Genomic DNA, 25,184 nt, shown 5'->3' on the forward strand with positions numbered 1-25,184 from the left:
TCTTATGAAATTTTTCATCACCGAAAGGATGTGGAAGCAGTTGGATTTCACAGCAGACAGTGTGTTATTTGTTTGGGAGAGTTTGACGAAGATGACGAATGCGCTATGCTTGAGAAATGTAAGCACACGTACCACCGTGACTGCATTGATAAGGTGAAGACTCGTGTCCGGTTTGTTGTCATAGTATCGATGTGAAAATAGAAAAACCCTAGCTAATTTTTTTGTAATATTCTTTATTACTTTCCTTCTGTATTTGCATGTTGAATGTGTTGATAGAAGTTATATGTATATCAAGATGATCAACTACTTCCTTTTTTCCTCCTTTCCAACTTGATTCCAACCGATGTTAAGCAGCAATCAGATCGATCTCGATCTACGCCATTTTGCCTTATATATTAATTGATTAATTAATTCTCATATTGGATCCACTAGTGTTTTACCATTTCTTGATTAACATTATTCAGCGGCATACGACGACCAAAGGAAAAAGAGTACCAAAGACATGCATCGAAAAATAGACAACGTACTCTAGCTAGCATGCATGTTTTGTATTGTTTTCTTTCTTCATGGTACTCTAGCATTCAGATCGATGTATTGTTTTCTTATCTTCATGGTACACTAGCATTCAGATCAATGTATCGTTTTATGTTAAAGATATACTTATATATCGGTCAATTTTCTATGCTTTTCACTGTAGCTATATTAATTTCCATTCACAAATCTTTTAAACATGTCGGTACTAATATTCCCAGATGTTTGTGGTTTTTTTATTTATTTATTTTTTTTAAAATATTTATGCAGTACCAAGTTCCCTATATCCTTTTAGCAACAGAAGTATGTTTTTGTTAACCTTTGAAAACTTATATTGACTCACTTAAAATTAGCATATGTCAGAATCCAAATCCCATGAGGACGTGGATTCCTAAACCCTAACTATGCAATATTTAGAAACTATATTTATTAGCAACTCAGTCATTCTCTCTATTCCATCTCGAGCTTAAAATCTTGATTAAATTGTACATCACAGTGTTAGTGTCATGCATCCGTTTCCCCCCTATCTGGTTTTTGTAGTGGTGGTCGCAGTCCTTCTCTGTATTCCATGTCGAGCCGTTACCTACATCTACAAGAAGATGAAGATGTGTCTTGGAGTTGATGAAGAAATCCATGATATTGAAACCGGCACGCCACCAACAACTCCACCACAATCACCACAAACAGTGCAGCAGAAGGCCCAAAGGGTTGAATCTTATGAAATTTTTCATCACCGAAAGGATGTGGAAGCTGTTGGATTTCACAGCGGAGATTGTGTTATTTGCTTGGGAGAGTTTGAGGAAGACGAAGAGTGCGCGATGCTTAAGAAATGTAAGCACACGTACCACCGTGACTGCATTGATAAGGTGAAAGAAGATTCGTGTCCGCTTTGTCGTCATTGTATCGTCGATGTGAAAATAGAAAAACCTAGCAAATTGTTTTAGTAATATTCTTTATTTTCTTTCTCATATATATTTGCATGTTGAATGTGTTGGTTGAAGCTATATGTATATTAAGATGATCGAATTACTTTCCCTTTTTTTTCTCTTTTCCAACTAGCTAGATTCAAACCTAAGTTAAAAAGCAATCAGATCGATATATATGCCCTATATATTAATTGATCAAGAAATTCTCATATTGAATCAACTACTGTTTTACCATTTCTTAATTGACATTAGTAAGGGAAAAAGAGTGCCACACACCTCATTGACCCGACTACAAACCATGTAAGAAAGATCATGCCTGCTAAAGAGTTAATGAAATAAGTCTTGGTAAACATACCCAAAGTCCCCTGAACATATTCAGATTTCCCAATTGATATTTACACTAGCAACACCCGATTCTAACCAAGACCTATCCCTCAACAACATAAATTTTAATCTATAAACAATTTGCAAAATTATCATACAGCTGCAGGCCTTCCATCTTTTCTGGGGTCACTTACAGCTGTGAGTATACCATGGAAAACGTTTTCATTTGAACTTCTACCACATTTCCTGCCCATCTGAATAGGGTTTCCAAGTCTTTGAACAATGAGCTGAGTGATGGCTCCCCCGGCTTTAGCCTGCAATTCATGACCCCGCTCCTGCAAGAAGAGCTTTCTTTCGTCTGAAAGCTCGATATGATCTCCATCGATTACAGTCCAGTTTTCATAGGACACTATGTTTGGTATTAGCTGCATTATCGAAGAGAAAAGAATCAGCAAACAAATATAGATGTGAGAGTCCTTAATGTGTATCATGACAAAGAATTAAAACAAGTTAAACAATTACCCTGTGGTAGACCCTTGGACTTTGAACTGCGGCTAAAGGTTCCATCCCCAATATGAAATAATTGATAAACACTTGAGTTACAGCTGGGATAATGTTCAAACCACCACTACCTCCAAGCGCACCAACCAATTGATTATCCTGCAACGACCAACAATGTTGCTTGTCAAATTGGCACTAAGCTTTTCTCGATAACACCTCCAGTACATAAGCAGTATTTATTTATACCTTTGTGACTATTATAGGAGTCATGGAAGATAAAGGTCTTTTGATTGGTTCAATGAAATTTGACGGAGCAGGAGGGAGATGGTCTGGCGATATGTCAGTGGGAATTGAGAAGTCACCCATCTCATTGTTGAGCACAATTCCAGTAGAAGGAGAGAGTACTCCACCTCCAAAAGGATAGTTTACAGTGGTTGTCATTGATACCGCATTTCTATCTGCATCTACTATGCAGAAATGACTTGTTCCGTGATCTCTGAGCTGACTCCACCTGTTAAGTTATGAGCTGAATAGCTTTTAGAATAATGACTTAGAGGTCAAAAATTTATGTCGAGAAAGGAAGCTCTAATTTAGACTATAAAATGTTGGGTGATCATGCCTGTATGAATAGTACTCTGGTGGGAAAGTTGTGTTGTCAAATATCTTCTGCTGAATTTCCTTAGCAAAGGATGGAGAAAGCATGTCAGATGCATATTCATGGGTATCTACAAAAGCAGGATCACCCAAGTTCATTCGGATTGCAAACATGTGTTTCAATGCTTCAATCAGACGATGCAGACCAAGATCTCCGTTTGCTGCATCTGAATTTCCGTAGCTGTTGAAGATGTTCAGAATCTGTTTTTACCAAAGTGTAAACAGTTCACATGGTCAAGGTGACATCAATAAAGCTACAGAACAGAATGGTAAACAAGGAAATAGGAAAAGATAGCACCCACCATAGAAAGCCCCAAAGTTCCAGCTGAAGGAGGTGGCATTCCTGATATAGTATATCCCAACACATTTGCAGTCATGGCATCCGTAACATTCACTTTGTAATTCCTCAAATCCTCCATTGTCAAAATCCCACCAGCCTCTCTCACATCTTTTACAATTTTTTCACCAAGACTACCGTTGTAGAAGGCTTGTGGCCCCAGTTCTGCAATTGCCTCTAAGCTATTGCCAAGTTCCACATTATAACACTTATCACCTGCTTTTAACACCTTCCCGTTTGGGGCAAACACTTGCCTTAAGCCAGGGTCTTTTATAATCATTTCTTCACATGAACGTATATGTCCTCCAAGACAAGGAGCAACTTCAAATCCCTCTTTAGCGAGCTTTATTGCAGGCTGAAATAAAGTCCTCCACGCCATTCGCCCATGTTGTAACCATGCTTCATGTAGACCAGCAATCTCACCAGGAACCCCCATTGACAATGCACCATATAACTTGGCTTCAGCATTGCTTTCATACATATTCTGTTTATCCACAAATACAGTTCCATTAACTGCGAAAATCATCATCTTATGCTACAATTCTAGTATAATGACCAACTGACAAATCATTTCCGATCAACTGAGTATGTTAGCTGAAAAAAAAAAAAGAAGAAGAGGGTTTTTGAACCTGTGAAGCAGCTGAAGGAGCAGTTTCCCTCATATCGAAAGCTTGGGTTTTCGAGGTTGCTGAAGATCTGACAACCATAAACCCCCCACCTCCTATTCCACTTGACATCGGATTAACAACGCCAAGGCACAATGCTGTTGCCACTGAAGCATCAACAGCATGCCCACCCTGCCTAAGAATCGATGCACCGATTTTGGAACACCTGGCATCATCAGCAGCAACAACACCGTGCTCTGACTCAACAATGTCAGATTCATTTGCTCCAATCCCCTTATCTGATTCTCTCAGTACTACCCAGCCATTTGTGTTGCCGTTGCCACCAAAAATAAGCCCCACAACTACAAACATGAACAAAACCCAATAAGGGCAGTCAAGATCAAAACTTCACTACCATTTCATACACAAAATCAAACCAATCCAAAAACCCAACACACAAGCCAATTCATTTTTAAAGATTCTAACGCCAACATGCACACATAGACCACACTGAGGAAAGTCAAAACACTTGAGAACAAGAACAGTAAAAAAGAAAACTGGGTTCTCACAGTTTCCATACAATTGCAGTCAAATTGAATCTCAATTGATCACGCAAACCCATTACAAGGATCAACCCAAACACACAACCAAAATCAGAAAGGTGAAAAATTGAGAGGGAAATTAAAGAAACAAAATTTACAAATGATTGCTGTAAAAGCAAGCAGAATCCACAGCGCTCTAGCATTCCTGTTCCAGCTCTTGTTGTTGTTATCAGACACAAGTGGAGTTGCCAAGCTCTGCTGACCCATATCTCCCTCTCTCTCTCTCTCTGCTCAGAAACAGAGAAGAGACAAAATGTAGTTTGGGGAAATGGGAGAAGTGGCAGGAATTATGGAAAACATTATTATTAATACTATTGGTAATATATCACTGTCACCATTTTAATGTGGTCGGTTTTTCGAACCCAATACAAAGTTCTGTTTTCGATTGGCTTCTTCTTAATTTCTTATGTGTGTCATCAGATTCTTCCTGCCAAATGAGAAACATTAACCATATATTGGGAAGATTCCGTCTCTACCTGGCCAACCTCCGGCCACTGTGCTGCTGACACGTCAGCCAAGACGTCAGAATCTTACTTGTAAGTTGTATAACTTTTGTGTTGAGCTTCAAAATGCCGAGTGTATTTTTTACTGTTTACCTATATTTTGGACTGGAATTTTCTTGACACAAAGCAAAGCCAAGTTTGTGCTTGTAATTTGGGTTGGAAGAGCTTGTAAAGTAGGCATGGAAGTTGGAGCGGACTTTGTTCATTACTACTTGTTTATATGGTGGAACTAAAATAATGGGTGGAGTGTTAAGACTGATAATGCTGACAATGCCCGGAAATTAAAAAAAAAGACTCCAGTGGTTATGTGATTCCGTGGAAGCCATCTTCACCGACTTGGTCGTCGGAAAGGAGTATAAACTCAGCTTTGCTGTGAACGTTTCGTAATCAAAGATGTCAAGAATCCAGACTTCTGAGGATTGATTGGCGTCGAGAACTTTTCGCTTATTTTCAAAATGTCAATAGCAAGGGAAGGCCAATTCCAATCAACCAATGGAAAAGTAATGGAAATGTCAAAGAGTGTAACGAACATAACAGCCAGACTGTTGGTACTGTATAAGAAAGTGGAGGCAAACTACAATGCAAATTGCCATATAGGTTGAGAAAAGTCAGAAAACTGTGTTACAGGTTATAGTTGTACTGCCCGAAAAAGGCAATGTGACCTAGATCAAAAAAAGGAGTTCCTGTAAGGGACTGAATATATACCAAAATTTATGGTAGAACAAAAATTTTAAAAAAAAAAATCAGGGCTCTTCAGGGTCGAAGCAGCATCTGATCATGAATCACGACTGCCAGAACAGTTCAGGGTCATTGCTGTACAGTGAGTGATCCTGAATCTCCTGGTTTGCCACGAGGCAATCAATAAGTCGTGATTGGACAACTTTGCACAGTACCAGACCACAAGGAAGCACCCACCATTCACTTTCATCCCTGCAGACAAGAATTTTTCATCAGTGAGATTTGAAGTTGCTGCGATCAAAATTACAGGGTACTGCTGAAGTTGCTGCCCTTGAGCGAAAAACTTACATGCTAAAAGTCCAGGACTGAAAATTGGAATGCTTTTTATTTGAGTGAGTCGTATAATGAATCAATCCACATATAAAAGCAACTACCTGTCACCAGAGACGAATGTCAGGAATCAGCAACATCAAATAATGTTACCTTCTAGTGTATGTACTTTCTTTACATGCTAACTAAGCCAAAAGGTTTTGAACAACTTACAACATTGATCAAGGATGTGAGATTCCACAAAGCATATAAACGGGCAAGACCTGCTGAACGTCTAGCCCCGTGACTAAACAAAGCGCTGATTCCAGCCGGGAAGGGGAATAGTAGACCGAGAGGAAGAATGAACAAGACTAAGAATAAACTTAAGAGTGAAATAGAATACAGCTGGAGCAAAGTAAGCAAAACTAAGCTAAAGTCTCCCAAGAGTAAAATAGAAATGACCAAACCAACAAGATCCTGAGACGAAAGAAGAAAGAGTGCAAGTGAGAGTTAGAATAGTATCTAAAAACTTCAACCAAATATCATAACGAGGAATAGCTAAAGACTCTCAACCTGATGGCCAATGGGTTTAGCATTATAAAGTATAAAAGAGAAGGGATAACATATGGCCTTCTTCTCTTTTAACGTCCTCAAGCCTTTGGTGTGTAAAATCCCTCCAGAAAACTTCTTTTGAGATATCCAAAGGTCGATGAGTCTCAAATGTTCAATTTGGTTTTCCCAATGATTTCTTGGCATGCTGCAACAAATTAATGTGGTGGAAGAAACGTGAGGATAAGGCTCAAGGAAACTAACTCACTACAGATATAATTTTAAGCATATCTTTACCGTGACTGATGCTCTGGTAGAAAGAATGCACCTTGACCGTCCAATTCAGATGGCAGACTTTCAACTTCCATAGCATAAACCACGATTCCGAAGTGGCAATATCCAGACGCTGTAGGCTGAAACCAGGCAAGATCAACATGTATGCCAAATGCACCAAGAGTAGGTTTTGCATGTGTTTCAAGCCAGCTAGTAACATGACTAAAAGTCAGTTTTAAGTGTCCATGCCGGACTACGCGCAACTGAGCATTTAGACCGGCTACAAGCCGATACCAGATGGTAGGTGGAACAGACTGAAAAAAGATCAAAATATAATAATCAGAAGTCTGTTCATTTAAATACCAATAGGAGCTGAACTTCACATAACCCTAAACAAGAATAGATAACAAACCTGACTCATGAGGCTAGTAAGAATGTTATCACTCTGAAGAGAGAAAGGAGCCATGTAACTTCCATCTCCTCCAAAAATTATAGACATTGGAAATCTCTGATGAAGACGGGGAGGAAGGCCAGCTCTTTTCTCATCTCCACCTAGGAAAAAGTCCACATATGCAAGCATCAAATCCGTAGTTGCAGCCACCTGCAATACAAAATTGTAAATGAACATACTAAACTCTTGAATCAAACCAAACAATGCCTCTTAGGGAAATCAGAAATTGGTAGCAAGAGAACAGTAGCATAAACTGAAGATAAAACAATTGATTATCTGTTTGTATTTCATAAGAGTACAAGACTCATGTAAATATAGGCAAGTTCTGTAGCAGACAAAAAATTGTTCGCGGTTCTTAACATCTTAAAACATTATGAGTCCAAAGAATGTGTGTACGGAAACACTTCAAACAAAGGATTATTTTAGAGATCAACCTTAATCCCTTCATATAGTGCACGGGAACGACAAGAACGCAAGCAAGAATGATCATATTCTGATCGAACAAATTCACGAAGTTGTTGTAATTTCTGTTTCCGTCGACTCTGTAGCCAACACCAAGCAAGTGGATAGGCAAGAATAGAAAGAATGCTGTAGACTGATCCTTCCCACCACTGATAAGCAGCTAAACCATTAATCTCATCCACAAACCGATTGAATGCATCCTCATATCTGCCAAGTAATGAAGTACTTAACCACTTATACAATTGCAAAGTTTATGAAACTTCAGTTAATAACTATGACCAATGATTGAATACACTTGCATAACTGAACATAAGCTTGACGAACAGCATTATTTTGCAAGTGGGGACCCAACTACTAAATTCATCATATACCAAAAGGGAAAGAAATCATACACTATCTCTGTTATTTGTTCTGGAGGGGAATGAGGTAGATGCCAAGGTTCACTGAATGTATTTGGCCCCATGAAATACATCCTATGCACATGACTCTGAGATTCCTCATTTCTATTTGTTTCCAAAACCTGAATGACAACATGATTATATTATACTGAACGCAATATAAAGAGCAGAACACTCTACTTTGGTTTTTGTGAACCTTATTCAGAAGTAGCCCAAGGAAGAAAATGGAAGTGAACCTCATTTAACGATTCAAGGAAAGGGAAAGAATGATCTATACGGGATCCCCGTCGAGCAGGTACAGCAGCCGGTAATTCGTCTGCAGTAACATATTTCATTCGTGCAACACTGAGCACAAGAGCTAAGAGGACGAGGAGACCTAACAGAATAAGACAGAACAACCACGGTCCACCGAAAGTGTATACCAATTCTTCAACTGCTGTATAACAGTTTGGCATGTGATATCTGTCAGAAACGCACTTGAATGGACATGGAGTCTCAGTAACACCACCTGATAAAAGTTGAATGACGTTAAAGAGCTGGTTCACCTAAAATGAAACTTCAATAAAATTTACAGCACCTAAAATGAAACTTCAATAAAATCTTTCCATAGCTTCTTAACTAGTGGCGAATCAGATCCAATTTTTGCTCCTGCATAGTTTATTTGGAACATCAAGGTCCCTACTAAGGTGAAGATTTTGGGATGGCTTGTGGTACTGGGGAAGATGAATACATGTGATGTTCTTCAAAGGAGAAGACCGGGAAGTTGTTTTTCTCCTCACTGGTGCATTTTATGCAAAGCTCAAGGGGAAAGTGCTGATCATGTCTTTGTGCATTGTGAAGTGGCTAATTTCTTATGGAAAAAGTTATTTAGGGAGGCAAGAGTGGACTGGACAATTCCGTTAGAGAGAAGTGACTTGCAAAGAGAAAACCCTATAGCTTTTGGTACAGGGGAAAAGGCCAGAACCCTTTGGGGTTGTGGGGTGCTAGCTGTAGTTTGGGTGGTCTGGATGGAAAGAAATAAAAGACTATTTGAAAACTATGGAGGGGTGGAGAGGGAAGACCTGTGGGAGAGAGTCAAGTTCTGGGCATCCTTATGGGCTTCTATTTCTAAGGAATTTAAGGATTATAATCTTTCTTCCATTATTCTGAACTGGCAAGCAGCTGTAGTATAAGCCCCTAAGCTTTGATTAGTATTATTAGACGAGATGCTACGCCTATAGCCCTAGCTGCCCTCTTTAGATCTTTAAAGCGGACTCCTTGTAACTTGATTTTCGATTTTTCAATAAAAAGCTGTTTCTTTTCAAAAAAAAAATAATAATAAAAATTTACAGGACTAATATAATGCAACACAAGTCTAAATAACCAATATCCATAAAAACCAGTAAACTATCCATAAACACCTGGGTAAAGCGAAGTAATGAGAAACGATGTGAAATGCCACAAGCATAAAAAATTCTGCATAAATTAGTGACTAGAAAAAAGTTCAGGAATACCTCGAACGGTAACATATATGGCACGATGCGGAAGCTGAAAAGAAGGACAAGCATGACAAAGGGCTCTAGCAGAGCCACTGACATTCTTAAAGGTGCCAAGAGGGCATTCCTGCAGTGCAGTTTGCTCAAATAGTAAACATAAAGGTGAATAACTAAAAGAAAATGCAAGCCCTAAAGGCATCCTCAATCCTACAATCGCGGAGCTCAATACGCATATGAAATTAATATGAACCAATAATTTGCTGACCTATCATATATACCCCTAGTAAATCAAATTTTTTTTTTTTTTGAAAAGAGTAAATCAAATTATTTAAAGAGCGAGGATATGTATCACTAACATAAAAGAATTGAACCAGTGTAAAATCAAGTGGAATTTTCAACACCAGCAATACAATATATTAACCAGAGGTAGTCGTATGAATTGTATACCTCACAAAAGATACCATATAACCCTCTGGGACAGGCCCTTCCAGTGATAGTCCCATTTTGTCCAGCACGCCCATTTCCTCTACCGAATCCTCCCCTGCCATCAACAAGAGGAGAAAGAGGGTTTAAAAGTGATTATCTCGCAATACCAGAAATGTATTCTAAGGAAAAAATTTATTTTTGAAATGCATTCAGTAAAACGAAAGTTAAAAATTTGGTTGGCAGCTAATTTGATTGCAAATTTTAACAAGTGAAAAACGATTTATCACCTGCTATTTGCTTGTTTAATTAAGTAGTTTAGCAGATATGTTGGCTTCTAAGAAGAACATCCAATCAGAAGCAAAAATCAGCTTTATAAAAATATTAGGGGGAAAATATGACAAGTTATTTATTCACATCTTTCCCTTGCCTCATTTCGTAAAGGGAGCAAGGAGTTAATTCTGAAGCCCACACCCCCATAACAGATCATGTTCATCAATAGTACTAAACACATTTTGGAGCTTCATTTGACTTGCCTTCTCCAATTTTTTAAAGAGTTTAACCTCTTACACAAGACTCATTGATCAATTTTTTTTTCCTTCTTCTCTGGAACTAAACAGAGTACAGATATATCTACCAGAGAAAGAATACAAACTCACACTCCGTCCTTCCTAAGGGGGAGGAGCTGCCCTTAAGCCAGAATTGGGAGGGAACAGAAGCACCAAAATTATTACTTCAACGATGTTTAGGTAAAACCAAGTAATTATCAGATCAAAAATAAATAAATAAATATAAACAATTTCCTATGAAGTATTCCAACACACCTATCATTAACTGTGCAAATAATCATACATAATTATTCATTATAGTTACTTGATAGAAGTTAAAGCTGCAAAGGGAAATATATTGAAACTGGGAAAAGAAATAATAATTTCCAGATACAAACCCAGTATTAATGTTTCCTCGCACGCTTGCTATGGGTAGATATGCATCCCCAACTGGTATGTCCGACCAATGGAAGTGAATCCTCCCACCACCTCCTCCACCGCCACCACTAGGACTACCATGCCCACCAACAGTTGAGATTGTAGACGAATCACCGAGTGCTAATGTCTGAACAAACAAAAGAATGGTTCCACCAGATCCACCGCCAGGACCTATATTTAAAATGGTCTGACCAACTTTCTCCCCAAAATTTTCTCCAAAGGTTTCTCCATCAGCTCTAAGAGAGCCCGCAAGAGTGAAACTAGACAATGAGCGCTCCAATGAACCCATTACTGTTCAGAAAAAAATTAAATATAAAAAAACTATACATCAGGAAAAGAAACAGAAACAAAATAACATTTTTATTTTATTGGGTTATTAATGTCCTTCAAAGAAAAAGTTTATATTTAAACATCTGATCCGTGACTGATACTGCGTTCTGCTTGGGTCTTAAATATCTTGTTCCTATAAATCCTGCTTAGGTTCAATAAATGAGCCTCCCAGTATAAAAAACCCCATACAGAGAATGAAGTATGAAAAATAAATAAATGAATTAAAGTTATATAGTCGCATTTGTCTATATAACCAAGCCTCCAAGACCTTTATCATTGCGTAAGAGTTATCTAAATTCCACATAAAGTTGCAAAGAACAATTTAAATCTTACCAATAATACCACCACCTGCTGTTGCACCAGCCAGACTATCATTTCCACTACCACTACCAAGTTCACAAGGTAAATCAGCATTTCCATAGGAAACACCACCTTCAATAAAATTTCCGTCGTAAAACCCATCTCCACCTTTGCCTCCATGCCCGCCACCGCTGCCAAGACCATTTACAAAAAATCTTCCTCTACCCAGCCCACCAGTGCAACCTACACGTTCAAAATCAAGACTCATTAGATCTAAGAATGCATATTATAAGTCAAAATCTGAAACTCGAACCTTCTATAAAATTATGACATTGTGGGACTATATCTTTCAAAGATTAAGAAATTTCATTTGTCACTTCAAATCCAAAAATTCAGGTCCTCAATTTAGTCAAAACAGTTAAAACGATAATAGACAGAAGGCATACCCAGACCAGATGCAGTAATTACCCCAGAAGAGTGTACAACTACATCTCTCACCCAGTGAAAATGTATAACAGATCCAGTTATAATGCCTTCAACAATAACATATTCAACTCGACAAATCTGGAGCAGCAATCCAAGCCAACCACTCATCAGACACAGAAGGTGTAATTCATTTAACCATTACAAAAGTTTTACCAAATTGACCAAGATAAGTACTTAGTTCTCAATCTGTATCAATGGGAGACCTGAAGAGTGAAGGTCAATGTAGAGTTCATGTTACAATCTTCAGGTGGATGAAGTAATTCCACAGGGCAATTTGGGAGCTCACAGTTGAGTTGGGGTGTCCTACCATTTCCAAAAATGGATATCAAGTTCATCAAAAATAAGAAAAAAAATAGCAGTACTAAGAACTATGGATATATAACTTACGTAAAGTTACTACTGCTGCGATCCAAAGGCCCTCGCAGAAAAGATCCAGGTCCAACCTTCATATGAGAAACAGACATTCAGTATGTAAATGCATAGCAACACCGCAAGCGGAGTGATGATTAGTGAACAAATCAACAGTACGCTTTAAAAATCTACAGAGTACGGGTGAATGAGAATATGCATATATAAGTTAATGGAATTTATACTTTAAAAATCAAGTAACCAAAAAATAGTTTTCATATTCCCAACAAGGAGAACCAATAGGATCTACATAATGAATCTGTAGCTTACGTTGATACTAAAAAATAGAGACAGAACCAGGTGTTTTGCTTCAATAACATCTCCTGGCCCAGTCAAATTCAAGAAACCTTGTCCGTGAACTCCCAAATTCGCAGTAGAATGTATCACAGAGGACTCCTGACAACCAAATACAAAGCACAAATTTATAATTTAAACAATATAAACACACAATAGGTTATTCAAAATCAAGGTTCTGTTTATAATGTACCCTGAGAACCATTAAATTGGTTGCTTCAAGCAAGGATGTTGCCACAAGTGCATCAACACCACCCTCTATAAGCATTTTGGAATTCCACATCAAGTGCATTTTCACAGACATTCGAAGAGCCCCAAATATCTGAATGTAAAGGAAAAGACAGTAATGAACATCTTACATCGAGTAGAATCAAAAATAGTAGTGACACTACAAGGGGGAAAACACTGGAATACTACATTAAAGATTAGAATAAGAAAAGAAAAAAATGAATGAAAAGTCTGAAACTTGCCTTGACGATAGAATCACTCATTACAAGCTCTTCTGCCATTAACTCAAACTCCGATGAAGCAAAATGTTGAAGACCAAAACTCAAAACAGCACCACATGTTAAACGAATTTGACCTCTAACCTGTAAGATGGATTAATATTTCAATATAATAACAGAAATACCATGATGACGAACAGGATTCATCTCAAGATTATTATTATGTAAATTGAGAGATAATTCATGGGCTTGGGTTTGTATTCCTTTGATACCTCTTGAAATTTTTACAGAAGAGTATGACAAACTAACATATAATATATATGCACTACTTAACAAGAGTCCTGATGAACAAAGCCTAAAAAATTCAACGTGAAAGAAAGAAGCGGCCCCATGCATGTGCTAGAGTATTCAACGAAAAAACGTTGGAGTCATTATGTGTTAAACGAATGTTACAATCCTCTATTAAATGCAGTTAATCTCTTAGAGATGTCTCTTAATTTCAGTCTACCATTGTGCAATCAATCCACCAGCAACAGGTAGGTGCTCTATCTAATCCTTAACGAATTTCTTTTAAAAGTACAATAAAACTATGAGTTTCCTTAAAAGTTAAACCCCACCACTTTTGTAACATATGTTTTCAACAGAAATGAAAATGACAAAATAAACAAATCAAAGCATTAACAAAATTAAAAAGAAAAACTTCAAATATAAGACATGATAAGGCCAATAAAGTATGCAGGATTGGAATATCATCTGCCAAAAGAAGCATTTTTGTCTTAACGGAATCAACTAGAGAGGCAATGCATATTAATTCATGTTCAGCAAGACGACAGAGCAAAAGATGTTAGTTCTTCAATGACCTGAACACGGCTCCAAAACAGAGGAACCAGAGCCTTGGCATGATCTTGTATATCAACATTTGTCCAGAGGGGCAGTTTAGGAAACTCCAACAGAAGCGTGTCAGTCCGTGTGGACAAGTTATGATTACTGACTATAAGCCTTCGAGGGACAGCATCATAATATGTCCCTGCAGCACCTGCATTTTCAGGACAGCCTAAACTCCTTCCCCCTGCAGGAAGAAGCCGGACATAAGTAATATACCAGCAGGAATATGCAAAAGCAAGGCAGTTTTGGTGGTTATTTCAAATAGAAGTTCTTCCTCCGCATATTGCGTAAAAGAAATTTTAAGCACACAGTTCCTCTGACAAATTAGCTTCAAATAAAAATCTGAGTCTTACCATGACTGAAGATTTCTGGTTCATCACGCCTGCTGAAAACATTGATAGAAATTCTTCCACCTCCACCTCCAGCAAATCCATTACCCCCAATTGCACTTATCATGCCACTTCCAGTCCTGCTCTTCACAGAAAAATAATTGTGGTTGTGAAGCTTTCTTGGACACTATGTATTAAGTGTTGAACTATGATTTACCAACTGTCCACATTTAACTTAAACCTAACAAAGTCGACCTTCCCCCACCAGGTGGAATTTAAAGCAAAATCCACCAGTGACTCAGCATTTAGTCACCATGTAATAAGACTCTTCTTCTTCCTAATCCCTTTCTTGACCACAAGAATTAAATTTTTTATAGTTGTTTCCCACCCTCATATTACTTTAAGTTCCCAAAAGCCTGTACTAGCAATACGTAGAGAACATAATAATTCATCTGTTCTATGCAGACATGGATTGAGAATAATAATAAGAACACTTGTAACACACAAGAGCAACAATCAATCAAACATGACAAACCTATAGCATCTAAATCTACAAATGAGCATACCATATACATAAGCATTTGTGCGTCATTATTTCAACTTAAACAAACAACGAAACATCAGGTAAATTACTTACATTCTAAGACCTTTGATGTATATGCTGCCTCCTGACCCTCCTCCACCCTTGATACCACCATCACCACCATCAGCCAAAACACTCCCCCCAACAACAATCGAGTTTCTCGTCTCCAACCAAATCCTTCCACCTCCTTCCCCACCATACTTCACTTCCTTACTAGTACTCCCACCCTTACTCCCATAACTTTTCGGCTCCTCCAACGATGACCAAGCATATGGATCCCCACCCCAAATATCATCCGGGAGCTTCTTGTTATCTGTGACACAACTAGCTCCTCTCCCACCATGACCTCCACCAGCACCCTGCTCACCCCCTGGTGTGCCACTAGTCATCGGAGGCGGCGCCCCCGCCATCCCGGTCACATTAATCACTGAATCAGTAAACAAGCTAACATTGGAAGCATTAACCGAAACTAACCCGGCAATAATCACTGAACTGCTACCTAAACTAAAACCTCCACTAATATTAACCACAATGGAGCACCCCAAATGTGGGCAGCTCACATTAACACCAGGGAGGATATAAAAGCTCCCATTTCCATGTATATACACATCATTTTCAAGACTCAAGCTTGAATTGAGCTCACAAATGGTGTCGAAAGACCCAGTTGCATTGAGACCCTCACTGCAGGAGAGTGAGGGCGGCTGAGGCTCCGGCGGACTCGGCGGTGGTGATGGAGGCGCGTAGTCTCCACGAAAGTCATCGGAATCGAAGCTAAGGATTGAGAATTCATTGCCCAAATCAGTGGAGAGAGTAGGGTTTATGGTAAAAAGGGTGAAGAGGCTGAGAATGAAAAGGTGGTGGAGAACTGAGGCAAAAGGAACCATCTTGAAGACTTCAAACTCATCACAGAGACAAACCCAGAAAGGAAATTGATTTGGGAATCAAATTGGGGGAATGTAAAACCCTATTTCTGGGTTACAGAGATTGGATTGAGCTGGATTTTGGATCAAAGTTTGGAACTTTAACCAAACACTGAATTGAGAATGATGTGAAAACCCAAAAAGCCAGGACCTTTATTGGGAAATTTGACTATATGAATGAAAATGGTAAACAGAGAAAGGATTGTTTATGGTGTCTGGCGTTGCGTTGTGGTTGTGACAGAGAAGCACAGGAAGAAGACGAAGAGTTGATGATGAACAGCCAGCTAGCACGTGTGCATGGCACGTGCCAAATTCCCTTTGGAAGCTTTTTGAGGTTTGTTACCTACAAATGCTCTTGTTCTTCCATCTCAGTTTTTCCAATTCAACGCTGTAATCAATCCAGGTGCAAAGACAGAGTCTCTTTGCTACAATTAGAAAGAACACAATTAGAAACAACAGAATATGTCATTTCGATGTCACTAGAAGCTTATCTTAGTTTTTCCCAATTCTAGGTATATGTCACCCGATGGAATTGTTGGACCAATTAATATGAATCTTTGGGTTATATATACCAATGTAATCAGTCACATTCACCGCCATGAGAAGCTGCCTCTCTTTTTTGTTACCTTCTTTCTTGTTTTCTTTGCTATATATAAATATATAATGCTATCAAAACTTCATAAGCTACATTATTATAAGGATAGTGAATTAGGTAGTGCAAACCTGTTAGGTTCATCAAGAATTTTCTGCTTGTTTGATACGTGATTAGTCATTTAATAGTTTTTTTTTTTTTTTTTTTAAAGATTAGTCACTTAATAGTTACTTCGTCTTATAATGTTGGCTTTAGTGTTGTCTTATACAAATGGGAATATATCTTTTCTAATAAGAAGAGCAATGCCACTATTACACACCACTAGCTACTGTATTAGTTTTCGAACTCGTTTATACGACAATTGCAAGAATCGACCAAGAGCTAGAGGAAAATATGTTGAGGGTCAAGAGTAAAAGAAATGTGCAAAGGAAATGAATTACTGCTGTAGAAATGATGCAAGAATAAACTTATTTTATTTATCTGTGGAATTAATTGGGTATTTCCGCAGTGCGCGTATAAGCGCAAGAATACATTTCTTGAAATACATAGATCAATCTTGTAAATAAATCTCTGCAGTGGATGGAGCACAACGTCTCTTCTTCTGTAAACAATGTTTGTACATTATGAATGAGAGCAAAGAGTTGTAGTCTCCCTAGTATGGCTCACCATCTCAGCTTTGCTGGGAAATACTGCAATAAAGTTCACACATCCACTTTAGAGCATGAATATACAGATACAAAAATGCTCTGATCCTGTTGTAGAACTGCTGAAGAGAACTCACCTTGTCAATAAGAGATAAATAGTACGGCTTGACTTTTTCGACATCAACTCGAACCTTGCTCTTGCTGTAGAGATCATATTTGCTGCAAAATATAACACATGAGAGATCTAAAACTACAACATAGAAAATGTAAACAAGTCAAGTGAATTGGGAAGAAAGCTTACTTGAATATGTTAAGCCACTTCAAGTTCTCTTTATCCTCCTTGTTCATTAAATGTTTATATGCCCCTGACTTGTGAAGAGCTGAAAGATATATATATATATATATATATATATATATATAATGGATTAGAAATTCCGCTTGAATATCAGATTCAAGTACTCAACTATCTGCATTCTTCGAAAAGATTTTGAGGACAGTGCTTACGATAAAAGGAGTGATAACGGATAACAAATAATCCAGCTTCAGGCAAAGTTGTTCCATTTTCCTTGGCCACCTACACATTCAATATGCAAGTTAATTAGCTCAACAAGCTAGAGTTATGACAAGTATATGTATATATTAGTCCTGATTCAGAACTGTGTGAATGCATACCAAGTACATGTAGTCATCGTGTCCCCAAGAAATCATGACATTTTCTAGTCCACAGCCTTCAGAGTAAATTCCGTGCTTAGTGTTATAGGAAGGGTTGTGATGATCTGGATTGCCCTCGAAATACTACAAGAACAGACAAATTTAGTTTTACTTAATTGATTGTAGTCACTTTTGAGATGCATTCAATCTAGCCAAGCCTAGCTTTGAGACTTGTTCATACGTACCTTGTGGTGAACAATGGATTCATCAAAAGCACAACCAAGAGGATGTGTGTCTCCTGCAACATAAAAATTGACCTTGTCAATTGAAAGAGCTCAAAAGGAGAGAGAAAAGGGCCATCACATTTCTATGTCCACAACACAAAACTCACCAACAACAGCCCATTGAGGAAGCCCTCCAAAGCTAGGAAGAAGAAGCACTTTTCCAAGATCTGAAAACACGCATGCCACATTGAGTAAGTTAATCAATCACTTATCCAATTGAAAAAGTCAAATGCATATATGCATTTTGAAAGGGTATATACCATGAATAAGAGCAGTCAAATGCAGCCAATCTTCATTAGGATAGTCTTTCCTAATTGCTTCAGCTGTCTGCAGCAGATGCTCGATTTGCGGTTCATCCAAGTCAGGATCACTTTCATCCACAACCTCATTAAGGAGCTCACAGCATTCCCAAATGCTCATTTCCACTCTATCCATCTTCCTATACTCCTCCCTCATCCTCTTCACAAAATCATATGTCTGATGAATGTGGTTCAACCTATAGAATTCCTCCACACTTTTCTGCCTCTCACTTTCTGCATTATAATCCCTACAACAATGCGTTTGCATATTTATTACATCAGACTTCAATTCGAAAACTTAATGAAAATGAACATGATCGAAACAAAGGAAGCAGCACAATCCAGACCTGAATGTCTGGCCAAATGCATTGATGTCGGGGGCAATGAACTCATCATTTGACTCAAGAACTTCTGGCTTCACACATCCATCGTTGTCGGCTATGTCTTTTGGCATCACAAACCCACCATCCAATACCAATTCACACATTTCTTCATTGTTCTCAGAGTCCAAAACCTTCTTGACCTCCAATTGCGGCACTGTAATCAGAAATGTGATATTAAGATCAGAATGCAGAAGAACTACGTAGATGAACAATAAAGCTTATTGAACCATGCATACCATTAAGATCTGGTTGCTCAATGAGGATAGTCATCCTTGTCTCCAAATCTTCAACCAAGAAACAGACTCAAAGCAAAGAGGAGAAAGCAATATTAAACGCTGTGGTGAAGAAAGGTAGGCAAAGTAGGGTTCTTATAGTTCGATAAAAGTCCTTGCATGAAAATAAGGAAGCAAAGGAGTCCTCAACTGAAAAACTACTCTGTTTCCATAACTATTTTATCCAAATCACAAACGATTGAAACGCTCAAATACAGCTAATAGGGAAACCGATCGATAAGGGCTGCAGCCCAGATTACGAAATTAGGAAGATTGTAAATCAATTTTTGAGTCTAAAGGGCATGCATATATGAGTCAGAAGTACGTGGATATCATATCTAATAAAATTATCTCTGGACCTACTGACAAGGAGTCTAGTCATGGCTGACTAATATGTATTATTTTTTCTTTCTCTAAATTCAACAAAATTCCAGGAAGCCATTAAAACGTTGATTTTATAGTACCGGCCTGTAACAGTAGTAATTCTTATAATAAATAAAATGAATAATTTCAGTATATTCCCCTGAGATTTGGGTAACCTCAGATCTTTTGTTTCAATAACACCTCTAAATTTTCTAATTTCATCAGCCGTGTCAAATTTCACTTATTCATTTTAAATTAGACGTTAATTCTGAAAATATGGCCAACTTTGAGGGCTAAAATAGTCGATTAACCCTTAAAAAAATCCCACGACCAAATGGTCAACTCTCTCTTTCTGCTCTTCTTCTTCAACCCGTCGCTCTTTGTCAAAACCCACCTTGAGTTTTCTTCTAATTTCTTAGAAAAAAAATGCAGAACAGAATTGAAATTTGAAAACATACCATCTCTTGCGAGAGTGGATTGGCGTCGGTGAATTTGCATTGGGTGATGACGATTTTCCTGGAGCTCATCGATCTAGCTGTGGAAGAGATCCCTCTGCGAGTTGACGAACTTATGGAGGGACCCAATCTCAAGCGAAGAAAGATCCTCTATTACCGACGTCGAAGCTTGAATTTACGAATTGGAATATAGAGCATGAATAATTCAAAAGTAGGTGATTTAATTACTGGGCTTGGAGATAAAGATGGATGACGAAGGATTTGACGGAGTCCGCTTGGTTCCCTTCAATTCCATCAATGTTCGTCTTTTTTTTGCCTCAAAAGCTTGATCAATTCAAGCCATACATTAAACATTGAGGTAGTCTGAGTTTGCATAATTTTTTTTTGATTGAGAAAGAAGCACCTAGCTTCTGTCTTTTGTTGTTTGACTTGAATTGAATACAAACTTGTAGCAATGTGACAATCATACTCAGTTTATATATATTTTGGTCACTCTTCAAAGCACCTGGACAGAGGCTTTTGTTCTTTATCATTTAGTTACCATATAAAGCAAAGCTGGAGCATACTTTTGACATGTCTAACAATTATGCTTTTAATTATAGCACTGAATCTGTTCTTTATATGACAGGCCTTGTCGCCTTGATTATATCTCCACCACCAAGCTTTCTCACAACTGAACACATGAACTTGCTCCCCATTGACTTGATTTTGAAGGATACTTGACCACAACAATAATTTGGTGTTCATGTCCTCCGAGGTAAGACAAAGAAAATGGCTTCCTTACATTCTTCCTGTTGTTTCTTGAGCTTGTAATTCAACAGAACTCGACAACAAGACTACCATTTTTTTGAAGAAGAACCACATAGCTTCAAGCTCTGTAACTTGTATTGTTGTTTTGTTTGCTTTCATTTCTCAGAGGAATTCAGTTTCTGGGGTGTTGTTGGTTTCTGGGCTAATTCATTGTGAGATTTTTAGATTTCTGTAAAGTACAGAGTTTCAGAGAGAACGAGGGAAAAGGGAGCAGAGAAAGAGAGAGAGTTGATCGGCCATTTGGTCGTGGGTTTTTTTTTTTTTAGGTGAAATGACCATTTTGACCCTAAAAATGGGCCCCATCGTTAAAGTTAACGAATTTGGATGGAGTTAGTGAAATTGGACAGGATTGATGAAATTAGAAAGTTTAGAGGTACTACTGATTAAATTGAAACTATAGGGACTAACATGATGTTGGACTCAAACTTCAGCAGGGTAAACTGAAATTAGTCCTAAAGAAAAGAAGGTCAACTTACTCCACATACTATATATGATTTATATGGAGTTTTTTAAGGCTAATTTAATATTGCTGTGATTTTAAAAAAAAAATTGTTACTGTTGTGTTGTGAGAATAATCAGCTCTGAATTAAAACAGTTTCGTGTTTGGTAAATAGTACTTTCAAAGTGCTGTCAGTACACAAAATGACTTCAAAATGTGTTTTGATTCAAAGCAGCTTCTAAAAACAACATTTGGGTTGTTTCTAAAATCTACTGCCAACCTATTATTTTTCAATAAAAACTGTTTTTTATTTATTTACCAAACACAATAAAACCTATAATTAAAAAATATATATATATTAAAAGCGAAGCAATCCCAAACAGAGCCTTATTTTCAAGGTTTAATTTACACCCCATGAATAAAACAAATGAGGAGGCCATCGTGACATCAGCCCTCAAGATGTGTGTCCTTTAGTTTGTGTATATATTCATGACTCGCCAGTTAAGTGAAATAAGAAATAGTTTTACTTGGGGTACTCTTTCCTTTGATCAATGTGTATGGTTGGTTTCATTTCCGTCGGTTCATCTATTCATTATTAATCCCAATCCCATGCCAGTAAAATGATAAAGATCGACCTCTTTAATTTCTCTAAAAAATACAGGATGCAATTATGTACTTATATTTAGACCTGTAAATTAACCGGATTTTGATCCAGATCCGTGGCTATTGGACAGGTTTGGATTGAAAATTTTGATCCATTCCTCCGTTAATTATCCGAATCCGTTAACCCGTTTATTTAATTGATCAAATACGGATTTAGGTCGATCCGATCCGTTAATAATCCGTTTTCATCGTAATAAAATATTATTTTTTATTAATACATTATTATTTTATAAAATATATAAATATAAATATTAAGAATTTCTAATACAAATTTTTTGCAAAACCTAAGGGACGGTCTTCGTAAACATAGTTCATCAATCCATCACCCAAGAAGCATTATTTACCAAGGCTTTGTTTAGTTTACCAAAAAGCTAAGAAAGTTGTAGAAGCACAATTAATTTCATACACATCTCCTGACGTCTCTCTCTTAATTTATCAGGTTATATTTTGATACTATAATTCTATTTTCAGTGATACTCTTCATGTTGTTTTAATTATTTTTTTTAATTTTATAAGGTATCATGATATAAATTTATTATTACTATTTAAAATTTAAAAATATTTAAAATTATAAACCGATCGGATTAGCTGATCGGGTATCCCTCAATCTAGAGGGATCGAGCTATTAATGATCCGCAGGGTTAATAGAGCGGGTTCGGAATAAATTTTTTTAGGATTAATTTCAGTTTACCCCCTTGAGGTTTGGGGGTGTCATCATTTCCCCCCCCCCCCTCCCGACTCTCAATTTCACTTTTTTACCTCCTAAACTTTTCAATTTTTGTCTTCCGTGCCCAATCTCTCATGCTCTGTCCAATTTGGACATTAAATCCGAATGTTGAGGGCTAAAATGGTCATTTTATGACCGAATAATTATACAAAATATATAATAAAGCCTTGACAGAGGTGAAGTTTGAACCTCCAACCTCTTTCACAACAGCCCAACTCCCCACCACTGGAGCAAGAGCTATCCTCAATATATTACCTACAAACTTCATATTTGTAATCCTTTTAGGCGAGACCGAATAATTATACAAAATATATAATAAACCTTGGAAAAGATGTGAGGTTCAAACCCCAACCTCTTTCACAACCGCCCAACTCCCCACCGCTAGAGCAAGAGCTGTCCTCAATATATTACCTACAAACTTCATATTTATGCTCAATATATTACCATAAATATGAAGTTTGTAGGTAATATATTGAGGACAGCTCCTGCTCCAGCGTTGGGGAGTTGGGCTGTTGTGAAAGAGGTTGGGGATTAGAACCTCATCTCTTTCAAGGCTTTATTATATATTTTGTATAATTATTTGGTCATAAAATGACTATTTTAGCCCTCAACATTCTGATTTAACGTCCAAATTGGACAGAGCATCAGAGATTGGGCACGGAAGACAAAAATTGAAAAGTTTAGGGGGTAAAAAAGTGAAATTGCGAGTCGGGGGGTGAAATGATGACACCCCCAAACCTCAGGGGGGTAAACTGAAATTAATCTATTTTTTTATTAGCAAACGGATTTGGATTTAGGTCGATATGCTCAAATCCGGTCCATTTACAGGTCTACTCATATTGAGTGTGCCTAGCTACTGCCTAGTTAAAGAAATCGCATTTCATTAGAAAGTTAGATAAAAGAACATAATAACTTTAATTGGTTGAGAAATTTCTTTGTCTTCATCCTTTTATATTGACCACTTAAGCCGATTTTGTTATCAAGGATCATAATATGAGAAAACCATTACATGGTCTATCAAATCAGTTATTCTTCAATTCTACAAGCAAAGGACTAGTTGAGTTACATTTGGGTTTAGTTTGTGTTAACAGATCGATTTATGTTTGTTAGTTGAAGTAGATTCTTTTATTTTTATCAAAATGGCGATGATTGTTTTGTTAACTACATGAGTGTTAACGCAACAATTAATTCTTCAGTATGTGTTGAGGGAAACAAAGAAAAAGACTCAAAGCAAAGAAGTAAAAAGCACTGTTAAACGTTGGGGTGAAGGATGTAGGAATAGTAGGGTTCTTATAGTTCGATAAAAGTCCTTTAAGGCGATTCTTCTCTTCTCATCAAGATCCCCATGGCGGTAAGTGTTTTGGCAACTATACGAGTGCTAAGGTAACAACTATCTCTTCGGTATGTGTTGTAGAAAACTAATATGCATGTAGATAATTTTCTTAATATTGGTCACAAAATTCCACAATATTGTATTCGTTCAAGTATATATGAATTGTGTGTCTGACCCAAACTCTAGTTATTTGTCTGAGTTGTAATAGGGTTAGTCTTACAGATATTCTCGAAGATATCTTCGTAGATATCCAAATCATTGTACGATTATATTTCCTTGCAAAACTCTGATTCTATGATTTTAATCCTCTATATAAAGAGGCCTCTATTATCAATGAAAGCACAACTCATTCTCCCAATTCTCTCTGCTGTTCTCTGTATCCCTTTTTCCTAAAACACGTTATCAGCACGAAGCCTTAACCCAGAAACAAATAGACAAACCCTGAAACCAAAATCGATATCCGAATACAAAACCTTGAAACCTTTTCTGCCTCCGTCGCACACCTTAAAGACCTTGATCCCAGAAGTCTAGAACAGGCGGCAGAATCCCCAGAACTGGCAGGAAAAGTACCGAACCGGCACCAGAAATAGAATTAGATTCTTCACCGGTTCACCGACTTTCTGACCTCTGATTGCCACCGAATTTATTCAGCAGCAGCGCCTCAATCCCAGGATTCAGGAACCAGAAGTAGAACCTCAAGAACAGGTCTAAAAATTACCAAACCAGCCTACTCAATTACTGAACCGCAAGCAGAAAACCAGACGGAAGCTATTTAGGACAGTTCCTGCAAATTTTGGCTACCACTGGCCAGAAGCACCAACTTCTGGCCAAAAGTTCCAACAACCTCCGTTTGTCCTTTTCAAGGTAATTTTTCATTAAAGTTTTGTGTACTTTTCTTTAAGATTTCAATTCTTTTCTTTTCTTCGGAGACTTGCAACCTTCATTCTGCTACTCCCCCCCCCCCCTTTTCTTTTTCATGGGGAGACCTAAGCCGAACTGTGGGGGTTCGTGCTAACTCCAAGCTTGGAGCTTGTTAAGACCTTTAAACTTAGAGTTTGTTGCGAAGATACGATCGACCACTTACATAATTATTTCGATCTAATCCAATACCTCTTAGAATCGAATTTCTTGGGAGCGACTACGGTCAGAAATTTTTATCTTTTTCGTGGTAGCATTTTTGCTCCGAAACTAACCCTTTTTCTTGTTCTCTTTCAGGATGAGTAATCTAAACAAACTGCACTTTGCTCCATTGAAAAAAACTGGCTCTGTATATCACAAGTAGGTTCGTGATATCCGCCAGC

At 37.7% G+C, this 25,184-nt stretch overlaps 3 protein-coding genes across 3 annotated transcripts; all 3 read right to left on the reverse strand.

Moving 5' to 3' along the window:
• Window positions 1–1,711: 1,711 nt before the first annotated feature.
• On the reverse strand, window positions 1,712–4,830 carry LOC112189285 (glutathione hydrolase 3). The gene is made up of 7 exons (XM_024328589.2): window positions 4,579–4,830; window positions 3,903–4,240; window positions 3,239–3,757; window positions 2,902–3,137; window positions 2,529–2,793; window positions 2,304–2,441; window positions 1,712–2,206 (listed from the first exon to the last, which is right to left on the reverse strand). Exons 1-7 carry the CDS (start codon window positions 4,685–4,687, stop codon window positions 1,934–1,936), a joined length of 1,878 nt encoding a protein of 625 aa, XP_024184357.1. The 5' UTR covers window positions 4,688–4,830; the 3' UTR covers window positions 1,712–1,933.
• Window positions 4,831–5,510: 680 nt separating this feature from the next.
• Window positions 5,511–16,489, reverse strand: LOC112187178. The gene is made up of 22 exons (XM_024325856.2): window positions 15,103–16,489; window positions 14,490–14,605; window positions 14,112–14,320; window positions 13,276–13,395; window positions 12,999–13,127; window positions 12,782–12,907; window positions 12,491–12,546; window positions 12,307–12,406; window positions 12,064–12,181; window positions 11,651–11,860; window positions 10,948–11,278; window positions 10,026–10,119; window positions 9,597–9,705; window positions 8,340–8,611; window positions 8,098–8,225; window positions 7,678–7,912; window positions 7,205–7,393; window positions 6,817–7,106; window positions 6,544–6,727; window positions 6,205–6,447; window positions 6,010–6,095; window positions 5,511–5,913 (listed from the first exon to the last, which is right to left on the reverse strand). Exons 1-22 carry the CDS (start codon window positions 15,930–15,932, stop codon window positions 5,766–5,768), a joined length of 4,323 nt encoding a protein of 1,440 aa, XP_024181624.1. The 5' UTR covers window positions 15,933–16,489; the 3' UTR covers window positions 5,511–5,765.
• A 522-nt stretch (window positions 16,490–17,011) lies between these two features.
• Window positions 17,012–19,352, reverse strand: LOC112188549 (inositol oxygenase 4). Its single transcript, XM_024327687.2, has 10 exons — window positions 19,058–19,352; window positions 18,786–18,975; window positions 18,400–18,686; window positions 18,247–18,306; window positions 18,101–18,153; window positions 17,877–17,999; window positions 17,709–17,778; window positions 17,506–17,584; window positions 17,342–17,423; window positions 17,012–17,249 (listed from the first exon to the last, which is right to left on the reverse strand). Exons 1-10 carry the CDS (start codon window positions 19,089–19,091, stop codon window positions 17,223–17,225), a joined length of 1,005 nt encoding a protein of 334 aa, XP_024183455.1. The 5' UTR covers window positions 19,092–19,352; the 3' UTR covers window positions 17,012–17,222.
• Between the last annotated feature and the right edge of the window lie 5,832 nt (window positions 19,353–25,184).

Source organism: Rosa chinensis, chromosome 2 (genome assembly GCF_002994745.2).
Source record: "Rosa chinensis cultivar Old Blush chromosome 2, RchiOBHm-V2, whole genome shotgun sequence".
In the NCBI taxonomy this organism is placed as follows: domain Eukaryota; kingdom Viridiplantae; phylum Streptophyta; class Magnoliopsida; order Rosales; family Rosaceae; genus Rosa; species Rosa chinensis.